This window comes from Beta vulgaris, chromosome 1 (assembly GCF_026745355.1).
Source record: "Beta vulgaris subsp. vulgaris cultivar EL10 chromosome 1, EL10.2, whole genome shotgun sequence".
Taxonomy (NCBI): domain Eukaryota; kingdom Viridiplantae; phylum Streptophyta; class Magnoliopsida; order Caryophyllales; family Amaranthaceae; genus Beta; species Beta vulgaris.
The window spans coordinates 17,042,803-17,062,848 of NC_079202.1; the positions used below are offsets into that span (position 1 = coordinate 17,042,803).

Sequence of the window (20,046 nt, forward strand, 5' to 3'; positions counted from 1 at the left end):
AGACAAAGAAAATTTATGCGGATTGAAGTTAAAGATCCATAAACTCACCGCGTCGATGATGCGATTATCCTTGACAATAAGTGCAATTTTCGGTGTGTCAAGGGAGGGTTTTTGAGTGGCAGTGGAAGGGTGGTCAAGTGGTAAGGGACGAGTAGGGGAAGGGGTTGTTTCGGGGTGGCAGGGGAGGGGGGAAGGTTTTGGGGGGTGGTAAAGGAGCGCGCAAGGAAGAAGGAAAGAGTAGAGAAGAAGAGAAGGAACTTGGTGAATGTTGTGATGCCATGGGAGGATCGCATATGGTAGGTAGGTACTAGGTAGAACTGTAGTTTAATTGTAAAAAAAAAAAAGGTAGAACTGTAGAAGGAGAATGTGCTGCCATGGGAGAATTGTAAATTCTAAGTTTTGTCAACTTAAAAAGTCACGTGGAGGCACGTGACTAGTGTTTACCTACATTAGCAGGTTCGTAACCAGTTAGGTACACGCGTGTAAAGTATCCCTAAAAATTGGGACTGAACAATAAAAACAAAAGTTGGGGCTGTTTTTGTCAGGACGCCCAAAGTTGGGACTGATTAAATCAATTTTTCCTTCTAAATAAAATAGTGTACATGACTATGAATGTGATTCTGATGCTGGGCTAAATGACAATGGCTTTCAAGAGACATGAAACTAACATATGGGAAATACATGTAACACAAAATAAAACTTGCATAAGCAGCTAGCTACAAACTCACAAGATAACACCACACCATTACCTTCCTCAAAGTTTGCTGATTTTCTTACGAGAAAGGCTCCCCATTGCCTTAGCTTTCTCTCTAAGAACAAATTTTTGTGTCTTTCCTGTAGAAGTCTTAGGCAAATCCTCAAAAACGACTGTTCGAGGAGCCATGTAGTGAGGCAGACGATCTCTACAAAACCCAATTATTTCCTCAGCAGTAACTTCATCATGCTCATATTTCAGTTTCACAAATGCACAGGGTGTTTCACCCCAATGATCATCTGGGCGTCCAACAACAGCTGCGTCTTCAACAGCCGGGTGACTAAATATAACAGATTCTACTTCAATTGTGCTAATATTTTCTCCTCCAGAAATTATAATATCTTTGGAACGATCTTTAAGTTGAATATAACCATCAGAATGTATCACTCCTAAGTCTCCAGTATGAAACCATCCACCCTTAAAAGACTCCTGAGTTGCCTGTAAATCGTTCAAGTATCCGCTCATGACAGTGTTTCCTCTTAGCATAACCTCGCCTATTGTCTTTCCATCCCAAGGCACACTTTTCATTGAGACTGGGTCTTTCACATCAACTTCCTCTAGGCCAATGTGATTCACTCCTTGTCGGGACTTGATTTTCGCTCTCTCGTTTGGAGGTAAAGCATCCCACTCTGGCTTCCACACACAGACTGTAGCTGCAGTTGCAAGTTCACAAAGTTTTATATATGACTTACTCGTATCTTATAAGATCCTGTTAATTTCATCTTATTTTTTACTAAATTCAAGTGATTTTTGATACTAAAAGTGTATGCTTTTTATTCAGAATGAGATTTAACTGATCAAAACTGATTTTTTATTTAGTGATTTTAACTGATTTTTCAAATCTGAACTAATTCTTCTAATACACTCGCCAGTGCAAAAGTTACTAGGAAATCGTTGTCCTAATTAAGATGCCCTTAAATTAACAATGTGCATCAGCCACTGTGTACCTGGACCATAGGTTTCTGTCAACCCATAAGAATGTGTCACAAAGAACCCGAGATCTTCCATTTTGAAGAGAACCTCCGGAGGTGGTGGAGCGGCGCCTGTCATCACCGCCACTTTTCCAGGAAGAGGCTTCTTATCACCAACTGGAGCATTTATGATCATGGTAAGAACTGTAGGTGCACCCCCCATATGAGTTACCTTATGCTGCACAATATTACTGAATATTCCCTTTGCAGTCACATTCCTTAGGCATATGTTGGTACCACCTTGAGCTGCCACAGCCCAGGTAAGGCACCACCCGTTACAATGAAACATAGGGACGGTCCATAAATAAACCGGCATTGAGCCCATCTCATTCAACAGGGCTGCAGCTAGAGAGTTTAAGTATGCACCTCGATGGCTATATACCACACCTTTAGGCCTCGAGGTTGTGCCTGATGTGTAATTCAATGAAATCGGTTCCATTTCATCTTTTGGCCTATAAACTTCAAAGTCGAGTTTTCCTGTACTAAGAAAACTCTCATACTCCAAATGATTTGCACTTGTGATTGATTGATTGTCGAGAACTAAAACTATTCGGGGAAGGTTTTTAACAATTGTATTCTTGGATAGTATGTCAATGGCATTGCAGGCTGTTTCGAAGAATTGTTGATCTACAAAAATGAGTTTGGCTCCTGAATGTTTTAGCAATACTGACACCATTGCAGAGTCATGACGTATGTTAAGGGTACATAAAATTCCACCCCCCATCGGAACTCCAAAGTGTAACTCATACATAGCGGGAATGTTAAGAAGTAATGCTGCAACCTGTAGTTTGCAAAAAGGTATACAATAAGAAAGAACAATTAGACATTTGATATCCCTCGTATGCGTCTGTCTCAAAATACATTACTTATTTTGCATAGAGTTGTCTAATGGAGTTATCACTATTTTTTTAGAGTTTGGAAAAAGTAAATGAGCAATCATTTGAAGGACGAAAAGAGTAACATATAGGGCCTCAAAATGTAGATGGACATTGTTTTTCATTTCTATTTCGACAAGATTATCTTTATTTAATTTAGTATTTGGTGCAAAAGAATTATTTCAAAAATAACTGTAGTACAAGGAAAGTGTCGTCTCTTTATTTTTTACAAGATAATGAGATATGAAACTAATCATTTTGATGATGACACGTATAAGTGAGGGAGCAGGACAACCGTAGAGCTTCACCAAGACACAAACAAAAAAAGGATGGATGTAAATGGAAAGTTACCGAGAAATACAATGCTGGGACCATCAAAGTGGAGTGATGATAAACATGAGGTAGACTTAGCTTAGCTTATTATATATAAGTTTTCGTATAATAAATATTATTTTTTATATATAAAAAATATTATTTGTGTATGTAAATATGTTGTTGAGAAAAAAGTGGTAGTTCAATGGAAGACCATCTCGAATTTTAGGGTATTGTCGAGGATTTGAATACTCATCCTAATAATATGTTGGGGCATTTACTTCTAGACTGTTTAGCCTTGTATCGAATTTATGAGCTAGTGTGTCCTGCACGCTAGTAGCCTAACATGGTTTGGTTTTCAAACTAATTATCTTTCCTAAAATAAATGTAAATAAATTATTTGTGTTGTTTTCCTCTTATTTATTATATGAAACACAAACAATACCTTTACATTCACAAACAACATTGTTACCCCAAAACTTGTGTTAGATATGTAAGGGTTAAATATTTATCAAACCTTATTAAAGTGCAAATTAAGTAAATAAAGATACTACATACTCCAGATTGTGGGCTCTTAAACAATTTTTACTCTCGGAATTGTCCTAAAGATCTCTGAAAATCCAATCTTAAAGATATAATCTAGAGTTAGTATTGTGTCGGACTCGTCCGACCATAATGTTTGGTCGGACGACTTTCAGGTGGTTTCAATTTTTTTTCAGTTAGTCTTAATTTTTTTTCAGTTAGTCTTAATTTTTTTTCAGTTAGTCTTCATTTTTTTTTTCAGTTAGTCTTCATTTTTTTTCAGTTAGTCTTAATTTGTTTTCAGTTAGTCTTCATTTTTTTCAGTTAGTGTAAATGAAAGTAAGTTACCTCTAAATGAAAGTAACATAGGTCTAACTGAAAGTAACTTAGGTCTAACTGAAAGTAACTTAGGTCATTTTTCTTCAGGTAGTCTTCATTTTTTTCAGGTAGTCTTTATTTTTTTTTCAGTTAGTCTTCATTTTTTTTTTCAGTTGGTTTCAAATTTTTTTAAACACCAACTGAAACATATAAAACACCAACTAAAAGAAATAAAAAACTAACTGAAAGAAATAAAGAACTAACTGAAAAAAATAAAGAACTAACTGAAAGAATAAAAAGACCAACTGAAAGAAATAAAAAACGAACTGAAAGAATACAAAAACTAACTGAAACAATACAAAAACCAACTGAAAGAAAAAAAGAACTAACTGAAAGATTATAAGCATTAACTGAAAAAATGTCAAAAAAGCATAATACCTTTCTTAAACCACCGGAATCCCTAACTCTACATATACTTCATAGTAGTAGTACAAAATGAATGATTTCAAGCAACAGAAAGTAAAATCTAAGTTAAGTTCAAGCAACTCTTGGGTTGAACCAAGCCAGATATCTCCCCTGCATTATTGCAATATGATTGAGCTTTTTGAAACTCCGGCAAACGACGACTTCGTCGGAGTTCGAGGTTCATCGCCGGAGATTCCGTCAGAAAAATGAGAGAACTTCACGTGCGAAATCGAGAGGGGAAATTGGTGATATTGAGGTGGTCAGAGGAGAGAGAAAGGAGGTGTGCTAGTTTTAAGAAGCAATTTATGGGGCCCTGTAGTGGTAATAGCAACAATAGTACAGAGTGGGGAGAAGAAGCGAAAAGAGAAAGTGGTGCGTACAGAGTTTGAGTTTTGGGCTCAACCCGTCTGATAGTAAGTATTGGTCAGACGGTCTGACCCAATACTTTCACTATAGTCTAATAGTCCTGCCATACCAGTTTAAATTTTAAAATTTAATGATAAGAATTGAATTGTCTTATTGTAATGCAAATTCTACGTTTTGGGTAATCAAGAAAATACTAGTTAATATCAGTTTCAGATTCCGTTCAAGTATGGGATCCAAATCCAATTAAATTTTAGTTCTGCTTTAAACACTTCTAACAAATTCTAATTTAATTTCTAACAAAAAATTAAAAATTTTAGATATGGTTTGGTTTTTACTTTTTTAATGTGCTGAGTCCAAAATTGTTTGGATTTAAATTCATGTTCTCAAGATTAGGAGGGGGGCAACCATGGCTCAAACGGCAAACTATTATCTGTTGACTGTTGCCTTTCCTTTAAAAAACTTTCCCCATTTTTTAAGATCCAACATTTGATATTTTTAATCTACTTACTAAAAATAAAAATGTAAATGTTGCATTTAAAATTTAAAAAAGGAAGTAATTAATAAGAGACCAAAACATAGCCAATAACATATGTAATAATATAATTCACACGCAAAAACCTTATATTAATAGAATATGTAAGATAATCAATATATATATATAAAAGAGGAACTTTTCGAGAACATAGAGCGCGCCACCTAGGATTGCTACGTCATCTTATTAATTTAGAGATAATAAAATTTAGAGTTTGAGAGATAATACAATTTTAGAGTTTGAGAGATAAGAGTTTATTCACTCTAATGCTATGACAAAAACCAAAAAAATTTATCTTTTAGGGATCTATTATAACTAGGAATCTATTATACGTAATACTATATTGTATATTCACTCTACGGCTATGATTCACATATAAAATCACAAAATAAAAAAAAAACTTGATTCTTGAGATTTGCCTAAACCATACGATAACATCTAATGAACTGCTGCAAATCTACTAAAGTAGCCAACATTTTCAATGACAGCTTCTATGCATTTAATTTGTGGCCACTCAATATCTACTTTATTTTATTTTTAAACTTTTATTATTGTGATATACTGATATGTTAGTTGACAATACCGGTCAACATGCCTTCACTTATTAGAGATGGAAACAACCATTGCAATACTAACTTTATATCAACTTTTTATAAACTTTATTAATATATAATTAAAGATATTAAAGATAATCTAAAAATAAGGGTATAATGACAAATATTTTATCAATTTTTTTCTACTACAATAATGGGTTTGGACATGATTTTTAAAAAAATGAAAAAAAATGTGTAGTTTATCATAGAGATACTCCTTTAATTAACAAGTGTAGGGGATAAGTAAATCCTTAATAAAATAAGCGCAACTGTATGAGGCAATTTGATGAATAATTAATGATGATTTTATTAACATAAAGTAAAGGTAATATTGACAATTATAGTTGTTTTTTTTTACTAAAAGTTGATTGGTCCAAATAAATAATTAACAGATGAAGTATGTAAATAAAATCGTGTTGAAAAATATCATTTTACAGTAACACAAAATCAATAATGTTAACAAAAAATTACAAAAAAAACATATAAAAAACAACCCATGCAATGCACGGGCATCAAAACTAGTTTTTATTATTTTGAAATTAATTAGCCGAACTCTATTTAGTAGCTGTTTAGACACCAAACAACCTTCATCCCTTGCCTCAAGTACCGCAGTTAAGAGGATTCAACTTTATGACCTTAAAGTTAAGGTGAATTTTCAACAACTACACCAAACAAGCTTAGTAAACTATGTAGAATAAATGCGATATACTCCTATATGAGAGACTTATATAGAGTATAAGAGTACCAAAAGGAAAAAAGAGAACTCACAACATCTCCACGAGAGATGCCTAGTTGAGAGAGAGCTGAAGCAAGCTTGGTGCACCTTTCTAGAGTCTCTCTCCAAGTATACCGGACATCTCCATAGATAATCGAGGGACGATCTCTGTAAACATTTGCCGATCGCTCGAGGAAGCTGATAGGAGAGAGAGGCACGTAGTTGGCTGAGCAACGCACCAACCCCTCCATGATCAAATAACGTGTTTGTGAAATGTGGGGAAGATCAGATATGATATATGCTCCTATAAACAAATGATTATAATTATTACTCATGTGTGGTCGTGCGGATAAAACTAGGGGAAAAATCAGAATGTGGGGTCGGCCAATTCGATCATATGGTAAGCGTTAGTTGGATCACCAGCGATCAATGGTTAAAGCATCCAACTCAAACGATAATGATATATCCATTGTTGTCAATTCGAACATGACCCAGCCGCTTCTCGGTCGATACTTATTAGACTTGGTTGAAATGTGTCAATATGGCCTGTAAACAAATCAGGTCGAATTAGGTTACTATTAGCTCAAGGTGAAAGAAGTTAATTTTTCCTACCGACTTGGGTTAGGTTGGGTTAGATCTTAATCAGCGGGGTCCTATCATGTTTGATTCAGGTCAATCCTATTCTAGTCAATCCGATTCAAGTTGCGAAATGGGTTAGAGCCTGCAAGTTCGGGTTTCGATTGACTTCAAGTTAAGTCATATTTGTTATTAGGTTATCGTGGGACGAGTGATATTCGGTTTCAGTTAAATTTCAGTTCTGACTCTATCGGGTTGGGTTATGTCCAGATTATTGTCAGTCTCTTAACCGGGTTAGTATCAGAGATTTAGGGTGATTTTGAGAGTCAGATCATATTTGTTGTAGTATTATCTTGGGTCAGGTCAATGTCAAGTTCAGTTGAATTTTAGGTTGAGCCTATAAGATTGGTTTATATTCCGATAATATTATTGTTTAGAAACGGGTCATTATCGAATTTGAGTTAATTTTGTCTCTCGATAATATTATTGGTTTATATATATTGTAGACACATAAATTTGTCTCTCGATTTTTACATACTACTTAATAGTTTTTAGTTAATTTTGTAGTAGCTTTTAAGTTTAGGCTAATTTGCTTCTATTCCTTTAAGTTGTGCAACATGTTATTTCACTAGCAACACCACAATAGGAGGGTGGATTTTATGTGTAGAAATAAACGTACTTTTTGCGAAATTATAAAACTAAAACGATAAAACAAGCTAAGGGACCACAATAGATTTTTATGAGGAAAAACTTATTGGATTCGACAAGAATAAACAACCTCGACCACTAGGGATTTTAAACTCAACACTTTCACTAATTAGGCCAAACAATCTGTTACAACCTGATTCTACTCATAGGTCACAACTTGAGTTTCTAAACTCAAGATCATATGGTAAGCGTTAGTTGGATCACCATCGGTCAATGGTTAAAGCATCCCACTCAAACGATAATGATATATCCATTGTTGTCAATTGGAACATGACCCGAGCCGCTTCTCGATCGATACTTATTAGACTTGGTTGAAATGTGTCAATGTGGCCTGTTAACATGTCAGATCGAATTGGATTACTATTAGTTCAAGTTGAAAGAAGTTAATTTTTCCTACCGACTTGGGTTAAGTTGGGTTGGATCTTAATCAGCCGAGTCATATCATGTTTGATTCAGGTCAATCTTATGATAGTCAATCCGATTCAAGTTACAAATGGGTCAGAGCCTGCTAGTTCGGGTCAGATTGACTTCGAGTTGAGTCATATTTGTTATTAGGTTATCGTGGGACGAATCATAGTCGGTTTCAGTTGAATTTCATTTCTGACTCTATCAGGTTGGGTTATGTTCAGGTTATTTATATATATTGTAGACACATAAATTTGTCTCTTGATTTTTACAGGTAATTTTATAGTTTTTTGTTGATTTTTTTAGTAGTTTTTAAGTTAGTTTACCCTAATTTGCTTCTATTCCTTTAAGTTATGCAACATTGTTATTTCACTAGCAACACTATAATAGGAGGGTGAATTGTATGTGTAGAAAGAAACGTATTTTTGACGAAATTATAAAAGTAAAACAATAACACAAACTAAAGGAACACAAGAGACTTTTACGAGGAAAAACTTATTCGGCCCAACAAGAATAACAACCTCGAGCATTAGGGATTTAAAACTCAACACTTTCACTAATTAGGCCAAACAATCTGTAACAACCTAATTCTACTTACAGGTCACAACTTCAGTTCTTAAACTCAAGATCCTAAATAATTGTTCTCTTAATAGTTGTTCTTCTCAACTTCACTTGAAATTTTCTCACTTTAATTTGCTTCACTCAAAGCTTCTCTCTTACAAGACTTCACTCAAAATCCTCTTATCCCAGAATCGAAATTACGATGTTCAATATACTTAGTAGAATAGAGTAAGAAGACAAAGAACAAATAGATTATGAGAGAATAAAGACACAGGCACTTTAATTAGTTAAAATCACTAAATTGCTTAGTCAAACACAAATTGAAACTTAATTAGACATATGTTTTTATACCAATCATTAGATAAAACATGGGATTAAAACATGTGATAGTGAATTACCATTATCCCATGGTGTTTCTCAACTAGAGAAACATGTTTCGTTTTCCACCCATGAACCCCACATTCTCTTTAAATGTGTGAAAAAGATTAATACTGCTTCCTAAATTTTAGCATTTACTTGTGCAACCATCTAAAATCTGATTTTTAATTAAAAAGTATTTTAATTATTAAAACCAAAATTAAATCCTTTTGTCAATTACTCCCTCCATTTTCTTTTGTTGTTCCTATTTGGAATCAGGGAAGACACCAATCCAACCTAAAAAATGGGCAAGATTCCACTTTTTGAATTAAATTAATTTGATTAAAAATAAAAATTCTAGTCCTTTGAGTCTATCTATTTCAGGTAACCAATGGGAATTAACCTCATCAAATTGTAGTATATTAATGGGAAGATTTAAAATAAGAACAACAGTACAGATTGAAATTTCCCAATGGAGAATACAAGAACAATAAAAAAAATGAAGGGAGTAAGATCTTTAAAAGATTTTCTTTTGAAAACCGAAAAGGATTTTTATTTTTCAACATCGATAAATTTTTTTCAATAAAAACATTTTCTTTAAAACAAGATCTTAACCAAATAAAAACCAGGTTCCTAAAATTAATAACTCAACCGACACAAAGTAACCGATGCACCATATAATACATGTCTAGTTCCTTTAGTTTCTTTAGTTCCTTTAACTTAACTTGACAGTACCAGTACATTTGTTCTTTTCAAAAGAACATACATACATTCTCTTTTTAAATTGCCATTATTCCTTACCATAAATTACTCTTTTCTTACATAGAAAATAAAAATAAAAGCCTCACTTTGATTCTTTTGCTCCGATTAAAGCATCTCGAGTATCACTTACTTGAGCATCTTCACTTAGTCTGCAAAATGAAAACTTGATTTTTCCTTAGACCTAATATTCTTTTTGCTTAATGCAATGTTACCTTGCAAATTCCATTCACTTAACAACTTGTTAATTTACAACTTAGTTTGTATCTTTGTTCCTTTCTCAACATCAAAACCAGGGTCAACAATTTCCTCCTTTATGATGATGACCAAAGTCACAAACTAAAGACAGAAAATCAATACAAATAAGAGAATGAAAGATAGTAATAATAATTTATATTTTTAATTAAGGTTAGATTAAGAATTTTTAGTTTTTTCAAATTTTTTTCAATTTTCAACTTAGTTTGTTCCTAGAATCTTTCCTCTTTTGTCATCCTCAAAAAGATCAAACTCTTGGTGATTAAGACTATTTTTTGCAAGATCTTTAGACCATTACAAGCACATAAAATAGTTAAGCTAATAATTCAAAGATTAGACTTGCTCAAACATTAATCACATAATACTAGTCATTTCAAGTAATGATTATGCAATTATATCAAAACGAAGACAAATAGAAAAGTTATATTTTTATAGCACTTATTGTAACAACCTAAGATTTTAAGCAGCTTTCTTAATTGGTAATTATGAGCATTAGTTTAACTAATGTTTAAAAATCTGCTTTACTATGATTGGGTTTATTGAACTCTTGAAATTTTGATTGAAATCAAAGTTGGATTTTTAGCTTAATAATAAAATTGCAAAAATACCCTTTTAAAATTGATAAAGAAAGAGAAAGAAATAAGAAAAAAAGTTAGAAGAACTTTCTATATTTAAGAAGAAACAAACTATAAGCTATTTAAATCATCCTCATTGATCTAAAATCCCAAATTTTCCTCCCTCCTCTCTCTCGTGGCAAACCCTATCCTTCCTCGTCTGAATTTCTTGGCTACTGTTTGGCCCACTATTGTTGAAGAATATTAGAATTATATTCCTTGCCTAATGCATATTACAAACTAACGTTATATACACTAGCATACAAAAGGAAACCCATGATCCTCTCCTAATAATCAGCACCTAATTATGTGCATTTGCCTAATCAGTTATCAATTAGAATATTAACATATTACAATATCTATTACACCCCCGCAGTCGAAACGGGAGGAGGACGAACGCTGAGACTTTCTCGAAAGTCTTCAAATAAAATTAGGGGAAGACCCTTCGTAAAGATGTCGGCAATCTGATAGCGAGAGGGAACATGTAAGACACGAACTTCACCCCGTGCGACTTTCTCTCGAACAAAATGAATGTCCATCTCGATGTGTTTAGTGCGTTGATGTTGAACCGGATTGCCAGATAAGTAAATCGCACTCACATTATCACAATAAACCAATGTGGCTTTGGTAATTGGGCAATGTAGTTCCAGTAGAAGATTTCGAAGAAAACATGACTCAGAAACCACGTTTGCAACCCCACGATACTCAGATTCGGCACTGGAACGAGACAATGTAGCCTGTCGTTTAGACGACCAGGAGAGAAGATTATCACCCAGAAAGACGCAATAGCCCGACGTGGACCGTCGAGTGTCAGGACAGCCACCCCAATCAGCATCAGTGTAAGAAGTAAGGGTAGAAACTGAAGAGGGATAGAGGTGCAGACCAAGATGAAGAGTCCCCTTCACATAGCGAATGATGCGCTTCAAAGCTGTCATATGTGCCTCCATAGGCTGATGCATAAATAAACAAATCTGCTGCACAGCATAAGATATATCAGGTCGAGTGAATGTCAAGTACTGCAGAGCCCCTGCAAGACTCCGATAGAGAGATGAATCAGAACACGGCAACTCAGACTGAGCACTAAGTTTCGGTTTGGTATCAACAGGAGTAGGTGAAGATTTGCAGGAGGTCATCCCGGCACGCTCAATAATTTCCTCAGCATACTTACGCTGAGATAAGAATAGACCACCAGCATGGCGGGACACAGCAATCCCAAGAAAATAACTCAGAGGACCAAGATCCTTCATAGCAAATTCGGAGCCTAGAAGTGAAATAATGGACTGACGGAGCTCAAGAGAAGAAGCAGTCAAGATAATGTCATCAACATAAAGAAGAAGATAAGCAGTGTCGGTACCTTTTCGATAAATAAATAAGGAGTTATCTGACTTGCTATTCTGGAACCCAATAAGAGAAACAAAATCAGCGAACCGACGATACCAGGCCCGAGGGGCTTGCTTAAGCCCATAGAGAGACTTTTTGAGAAGACACACATGATTCGGAAAAGTCGGATCTTTGTAACCCATGGGCTGATGCATATAAACTGTTTCGTTCAACTCACCATGCAAGAAAGCATTCTTGACATCCAGTTGATGAAGGTCCCACCCCTTAGAAAGAGCCAAACTGAGCACAGTACGAATAGTAGCAGGTTTAACCACAGGACTAAAAGTCTCCCCACAATCAATGCCAACCTGCTGAGTTTTTCCATCACCTACAAGACGAGCTTTATACCTCGCAAAAGAACCGTCAGAATTCTCTTTATGAGCAAAAATCCACATAGAACGAATAATATTAGCATCAGGAGGACGGGGGACTAACTCCCACGTCTTATTTTTAATTAGAGCATCAAATTCGTCATCCATGGCCAGTTTCCAATTTGGGTCACGAAGAGCAGACACTGGGTTACGGGGTATTGGTGATCGGGGCATAGTGGTGTGGAGATTGAGAATTTGTTTGGGGCAAAAAACTCCATTTTGGCTACGGGTAGTGGGCCTGCGGGCTGGAGCAGGAGATGGCTCATTAGGGAGATGAGGGGAAGGGAGTGAGCTGGGTAGAGGGATGGATGGCCCAGGAGAGGGGAGTGGGCCAGATTTGGAAGAGGAAGGCCCAGGCTGGGGGACGCGGGTAGGCGTGGACACAGGGGAGTGAGGTGGGCCAGTAGTGCTGCTTGGGCCAGCAGAACTGATGACACGCGTGGCTTGAGAGGGAGACACGGGCGTGGGAATTGGGCCAGATAGAGTGGGCTGAGTGCGTGTAGAAGAAGAGGGCAGGGACGGAAGATCCACAGGGCCAAGAGGATTTAGGAAATCATATGAGAAAGGAGTGGGGGTGTGAATTTCAGAAAATGGGAATTTTTGTTCATCAAAAATAACATGACGACAAATGATGATTTTTCGGGAAGAAATATCATAACATTTGTACCCCCGATGATTGGCCGGATACCCCAAAAACACACAAGGAGTGGATCGAGGTTGCAATTTATGAATAGTAGTAGAGGGATGAAGTGGAAAACACAAGCACCCAAACACCCGTAAATGAGCAAAGGAAGGCTCTTTGTGGAAAAGAATGTGAAGAGGGGAGTTGTAAGCGAGTTTCTTGTTGGGAATGATGTTAAGAAGATAGGTGGCCATTTGTAAAGCATGATGCCAAAATGTGGGGGGAATAGATGCATGAGCAAGAAGAGTGCGAACCATATTATTTATTGTGCGGAGTTTGCGTTCAGCTTTACCATTTTGAGAGGAAGTATAAGGACAAGAGAAACGAAAAGAAAGCCCATTGGCCTTACAAAAGTCCCAAAAAGGTTGATTATCAAATTCCCTCCCATTGTCACATTGGATATTTTTTATTTCTCGTTCAAATTGTGTGTTGATATAAGCACGAAAATTTAAGAACATGGAGTATACTTGTGATTTCTTAGACATAGGAAAAGTCCAAACAAAATCAGAAAAATCATCAACCACAACAAGATAATAATGATGGCCCATAGAGCTTAAAACAGGAGAAGTCCAAACATCACAATGAACAATGTCAAAAGGCATCATAGTACTAATAGGAGAAGCAACAAATGGCATCTTAACATGTTTCCCAAGAGGACAAGAGTAACAAACAGTATGACTACTAAGTTTATTACATTCAATATTTTTATTTCGCTTAAGAACATCTAAAATAGAAGCACCCGGATGACCCAGACGATCATGCCACAAAGAAGGTGCAAGAGCAGCAAAGGTAGATGCAGTGTAATCTGGAGAAATGAGGGATGTGACTGGATATAAGGCCCCCTGACTCTCACATCTCATGATTTGGCTCCCCGTCTGTAAATCCTTCACAGAAAACCCAAACAGATCAAATTCCACAGACACAGAATTATCAGAAGTAAACTTACGAACTGAGACTAGGTTTTTAATAAGTTTAGGAGCATGAAGGACCTTCTTGAGCGATAAAGGAGGGTGAGGGTGGGGTAAGTGTGTGTCACCGTAACCACAAATAGGAATACTATGGCCATTTCCAACAATTATACCATTATTTTTGCTCAAATTAAAATAAGACGAGAAGTTACCTGGGGACGCCGTCATGTGGGAGGTAGCACCCGTATCCATATACCAATTTGGATCCGGGGGGGTGAGACCCAAAGTATGCATAGCAGCCACGATATCCGTGGGTTGCTGGAGCTCCACATTATAAGCTTGAGGACGGGGTCCTAGAACACTGCTACTGCCAGGCTGCTGTCTAACTGGTCCAGTGGGCCTGGCCCACGCTGCTGCTGGGTAAGGAGAAGGGGGGACAGCCCACCCATAGGGCCACTGAGGCCAGGGAGAAAAGGTGGGTCGAGCAGCCCACTGCCCCCCTTGCGGGTAATAGGCAGCATGCTACTGCTGTTGCTGTGAGGGAGGACGGCCTCCACCACCCCCGTGCTGCCGACCACCCCGACCACCGCCACTGCCACCCTTACCACCACCGCCGGAATTTCGGCCTTTGTGAGAAGAGCGTTTTTGACCCGTTTTTCCACTGGGTGTGCCGTGAGCCTTAGGTGGCGAGTCGGAACCACGATTTGTGTCGGCCAAAAGTGCCGAGGAAGAAGAGCCAATTGTCGCCTTTTTAGCTAACCCCGCCTCCTCAAGAACCAACATGGATCTTGCTTGATAAAATGGAGGAAGGGGATCACTTTGACGGAGGAGAGTGCCAACACCATTATAGGCCTCCGTAAGACCCGCTACAAGCTGTAAAACAAGACGATTATTTGATACCGGAGCACCCACATTTTTCAGTTGGTCAGCCAACATTTTCAAACGTTGGCAATACGAGGAAGCCGTCGGGAAATCTTCCATGACAGTGTTAGAAAATTCCTGTTCAAGAGTAACGGCACGGGAAGATTTATTATCCAGAAAAATATCCCGGAGACGTTCCCACGCTTGTAATGCCGTGGAATCGGGCTCGAGGATAGTGTTGAGGAGGTCCGCAGAAATGGTCCCGTAAATCCATTTCAAAACTGTTGCATCAATGGTGGACCACTCCTCCTGTTCAGCATCCGTAGATGGTCCGGGAACCGTGGTTGACGGAATAATGTGATGAATCACACGATTAGAACGAGCATGAATTTTGAATAACTCCGCCCACGTGGAGTATTGCACATTCTCAATGTCAAGGGTAATAGGGATGCTTTTGTTTGATATTAGAATTTGCAAGAGAGGGAGAAAAGGGAGAAGGATAGGTAGAAGAAGAAGAAGATTCAGCAGCCATGGTGGCGCGTGGGCAGAAGGCGTCGAAGACGTTGGTGGTTGCTATGGCACAGCGGAAGAGTAGGAACGTTAAACCCTAAGCAAAACTGATACCATGAAGAATATTAGAATTATATTCCTTGCCTAATGCATATTACAAACTAACGTTATATACACTAGCATACAAAAGGAAACCCATGATCCTCTCCTAATAATCAGCACCTAATTATGTGCATTTGCCTAATCAGTTATCAATTAGAATATTAACATATTACAATATCTATTAATTGTGAATGTAGTTGATGGGAAGGAGATTAAAAAAGGGACATGAGAAGGCAGTTATCTGGAGGAGATAAATGGGAGAGTATTTGAGCCCCCATGCAAATCAGTTGAGCAAAAAGGGGGACGTAGTTGGGGATTAGGCAGATCAACGACGGGTAGGAGGAATATTCTTTGGCCCATATATATTCAAGTGTTGTAAACTAATTTATTATGTTAGCTACTACTGATCACTAGCCTACAGTTAGCTCTCTCGCTCATATTTTTCCTTTAAACTTCCATTAATGCTCTTGTATTGATAACAGAACTCTCATATCCGTAGTGACAGCGACGTCACAATAGTGGATTTGTGATCAAGAGTGTAATACCCCATATTTTTTTTTAGTGAATGTCTAAATACTTAAATATTTATTTTCTAAAATAGATATTTTAAGAAAAGGGTATTTTAGTATTTTCACTAGTTTTCAATTATTTTGGAGGGAATATGGCGCAAAAATTACATCTTTTAAGCTTTTGGTATTAAATCGTAGTCAAAAAATTTCTGAAAACCAAAATAATTTTTTTTTTTTGGGGCCATATATTCCTACGGGATTCTATATTGATTGGAAGAAGTTTTTTTTTCCTACAACTTCCAAATTTATGATGGAGATTACAAATCTTGGTTTGATCTTCTAATTTATGGTGAAGGTTACAAACTATTTAATTTTGGAAGTTAAGTACCACCTATTCTACTCCTATAAGTACCCTATACCTTAAGCCATCTTTTCCACACAAAAACTCTGGAAAATCCATATCTCTTACTTCAAGGTCCTTTGTCTTCTTATCTATTCTAGTTTTATATTTCTTATTCAAGTTCCAATTTTCTTTGGGTTAGAAAAAAAAAGATTTTTCATGTTTCTTACTCAAAAATGTTATGCTCATAATAGGTTATTCATGTTTAAATTCATGATTAAGTTTATGTGATAAGTTACTTATTAGATTTTTATATTATTGGTTTGTTAGGAGATCGTTCAAGATTAAGACTAAGTGAAGGTATTGGTATTCTCTTTGTGCAAGACCAAGGTACTTTATGTGGCTAGATCTTTTGAAATGTGGTTTTATGTGTTAAAGTTATTTATTGATTTAATGGTTGAATTTGTATAGAAAGTTGGTTTTAAATGGTTATAATATTTTATTATTCACTCTTGGAAGTGACAAGAAAGAATGATTTTATAATGGTTACAATATTTTATTATTCACTCTTGGAAGTGAAAAGAAGGAATGATTTATTAATCATTTTTAGAAAATTTTTGTTATCCTTTTTGGAAAATTAAATTATTTTTACATGGAAAGGTTGATTGATTTTTATGAACTTGAATGTTCAAAAAGTTGTTTATGAGGAAATGAGGTTTGTTCATGACTTACAAGTCATATTGTTAATTCCGCTTGATTACCTCAAGAGCTTCAAAGTCCACTTGTTGGTAATTATAGTTACCCCTTGATATAGCTCCGTGATGGGGTGACTAGCTTGAGGGGTGTGTACACTTTGCACAATAGAAGGGGAGAATAAGAAGAGAAATTGTTTTCAATATATTTGTAATGCAAGTTGTTTGGAAAGAGTTTGTTCTTAAAAGGTTATTCTTGAATTATTATTCAAGTGTTTGGAACGAGTTTACTCTTGAAAAGTTATTCTTGTATTATTATTCAAGTGTTTGGAAAGAGTTTGTTCTTAAAACGTTATTCTTGAATTATATTAAAGATTTATTCTTGAATTATTAGTGATGGAGTTTTCGAAATGAAAAAAATGTTGTGAACTAACAAATGTGTTACTTATCTAGTACATTTCGTATTAATTTTATACTGACGCGTACTTCCTTTTTCCTATTTGACTTTACCATGTTTACCTTTTTGGTAAGCAGTTTTGCAGGTGAATTTTGGATGTGCATGAGAGGATACTAAGAAGGGAATCTTCACCTAGATTAGGGTGTTTTATTTATATCGAGTATTGAGGTAATATTTACTTTTATTAATATTTTTGGTTAAAGTCTGCCGCTGCAAGTTATTTTGTTAGTTAGTAGTTGGTTACCGAAAGCATGTTAGTCACATGGCGGTAATACTCCTAAATTACTCAAATATTATTTACTAAATTACTTATTTAAAAGCAAGTAATTTGAGGGTGTTACAAAGTGATATCAGCTTTACAGGTCTTAAAAAGATCAAAGTTGAACATTAAAATTGATGGGTTGACATAAGATGGGCATATAGAGTTTCACATTTGCATTCTAAATTATTTTTGTTAAGTTTAATTGTTTTCTTTTACAAAAGGTATATATTTATATATTTTTTTTATTTAAAAAGATAAGGGGTATAGATATGTTAGGGTAATAAGCTTTGTCTAGGATTAGGAAGGCTCTGCCTGACGCTGTGGGTGACTTTCTTATCTGGAAGCTATAATTACCTTGTCTATTCTATATCTTGAAATCAAGTATAGTTTAAAATTTTTGAAATAAATATCTTAAGCCATAGTGGTGCATCCAGTACAAATCTTGACCTATATTTAGTTATCATATATTAGTATTACTCTTATGATGTTCTTGTAATTTTTCAATTCTTCTTACTTTTATATGATTGTTGTTACAAGTAAAGGAAAAAGTTTATGTTATTCCCCATATATGGGATAAGTAAGGAGGTCTGCTTTAGTGGCTAGACAGTAATAATATGATGTGTATAATTTTTTTTACTTCTCGAGAATACCCAGGCCAAAATGATTACATGACCATTCGAGTTGGAGAATATTATTGAGGCAGACTACTAAGAGTTTGAAAGTCTCCATAATCATAGACATATATAGTTGTATTAAGAATATTTTGATACACTATAATGTTATAGTAATTGTTATGCTAAGGACTAATATTTGGCCATAATATATGAAGTATGTGACTGCTATGTTTTGAACTCTCTAGGGGAAAGAAAAGGAAGGGATGCGCTGGAAAGGCTGCGTTTTCTTCAAAACGCAGCCCTTCTTTATTGTAGGGCTGCGGTTTTAAATAAAGCGCAACCCTTCTTACATGTAGGGCTGCGTTTTTGAAGAAAATCGCAGCCCTTTTAAGAAAGGGTTGCGCTTGTAAAAAAAATCACAGCCCTTCTTACAGTTAGAAGGGCTGCATTTTTTTGACAAGCGCAACCCTTCGTGAAAAAGGGTTGCGCTTGTAAAAAAAACGTAGCCCTTCTTGCAGTTAGAAGGGCAGCGTTTTTTTGCAAGAACATCCATTTTTCACGAAGGGCTGCGCTTGTCAAAAAAACGCATCCCTTCTGTTATGAAGGGTTGCGCTTCTTTTGGCAAGCGCAACCCTTCGTTATCTTTTTTATTTGACTGAATAATGCGCGCATGACCAGTATCCCAAGCTAGCAATTCTATTTCCCTCCCTTAAAGAAATTTCACGAGCGAAAAACCACCACATTGCTCCTCCACCACCACAGTGCGTGAACCCTAATTCGAGTGCACCACCACCACCACCACCACTGCTGCCCACCACATTGCTCCACCACCGACCACACACCACATTGCTCCACCACCACTACTGCTCACCACTGCTGCCCACTGATGTGTTTTAAAATATACCGCAAGTGCACGTTGTCTGGTTAGCAGAAACTGGCAAATACGGGTCGATCCACAGAGAGAGGAGTTCTATAGATTTATGCTCAATTATCTAACTACTTCTAGAGAGAAAATCGATTGAAAGATTAATTTCTAAACTAAAATAAACTAGAACACAAAATGATGTAAGTTTATCAAATAATTAAAAACCTAGGGCAAGTGATCGGTCCACCATGCTTATACCAATCTAATCACTACAATATAGTTCAACAATACTTCGATTGAGGTTCGAATAACTAGTGTATTTCGCTAATCCTTGCTCAGGCATTAACAACTCTTAAATTAACATATGTCAGTACGGTCGCTCAACATAATCAAATCTACCTATTGTAACAAGCCTCTAATGAATGCGATCTTTCGATTCTAATTCCTATTAGCTAAATATAACTCATGATATTGCACAATTACACGAATTAAACAAACATAAGAAATGTAATACCCCGTATTTTTAGTATTTATTTAAATAAATAAATACGTATTTTATATTTATTTTCTAAAATAAATATTTTAAGCAAAGGTATTTAGTATATTTATTGGTTTTAAATTATTTTGGCGGGAATATGGCGCCAAAATTGGATTGGTTAAACTTTTGGTTTATAATCCTAGTCAAAATTATTCAAAAAACACAAAAAAAAAAAAAAAATAAATTTTGTTTTTAGGCCATTATTTTGACGGGATTGTAGTAAATGGAGGAGTTTTGTTTTTCCAAATTTATGATGAAGGTTACAAATCTTGGTTTAATCTCCTAATTTATGGTGAA

General features: G+C 36.0%; 2 protein-coding genes across 2 annotated transcripts; both read right to left on the reverse strand.

Moving 5' to 3' along the window:
* Positions 1-563: 563 nt before the first annotated feature.
* LOC104905660 (butanoate--CoA ligase AAE1) lies at positions 564-6,743 on the reverse strand. Its single transcript, XM_010694260.4, has 3 exons — positions 6,477-6,743; positions 1,702-2,506; positions 564-1,407 (listed from the first exon to the last, which is right to left on the reverse strand). The coding sequence occupies exons 1-3, from the start codon at positions 6,672-6,674 to the stop codon at positions 755-757; spliced, it is 1,656 nt and encodes a 551-aa protein (XP_010692562.1). The 5' UTR covers positions 6,675-6,743; the 3' UTR covers positions 564-754.
* A 7,778-nt stretch (positions 6,744-14,521) lies between these two features.
* LOC130589726 (uncharacterized) lies at positions 14,522-15,569 on the reverse strand. Its single transcript, XM_057391245.1, has 2 exons — positions 15,537-15,569; positions 14,522-15,433 (listed from the first exon to the last, which is right to left on the reverse strand). Exons 1-2 carry the CDS (start codon positions 15,567-15,569, stop codon positions 14,522-14,524), a joined length of 945 nt encoding a protein of 314 aa, XP_057247228.1.
* Between the last annotated feature and the right edge of the window lie 4,477 nt (positions 15,570-20,046).

Excerpts from the sequence above, each read along its gene's own strand:
- LOC130589726 (XM_057391245.1), bottom strand. The coding sequence starts at position 15,569 with ATGGGTTTCCTTTTGTATGCTAGTGTATATAAC. Across the intron at positions 15,434-15,536 it reads TGTATGCTAGTGTATATAAC|CAACCACCAACGTCTTCGAC; the intron begins GTTAGTTTGTAA and ends GCTGTGCCATAG.
- LOC104905660 (XM_010694260.4), bottom strand. The coding sequence starts at position 6,674 with ATGGAGGGGTTGGTGCGTTGCTCAGCCAACTACGTGCCTCTCTCTCCT. Across the intron at positions 2,507-6,476 it reads GCATCTCTCGTGGAGATGTT|GTTGCAGCATTACTTCTTAA; the intron begins GTGAGTTCTCTT and ends TGCAAACTACAG. Across the intron at positions 1,408-1,701 it reads GACAGAAACCTATGGTCCAG|CTACAGTCTGTGTGTGGAAG; the intron begins GTACACAGTGGC and ends TTGCAACTGCAG.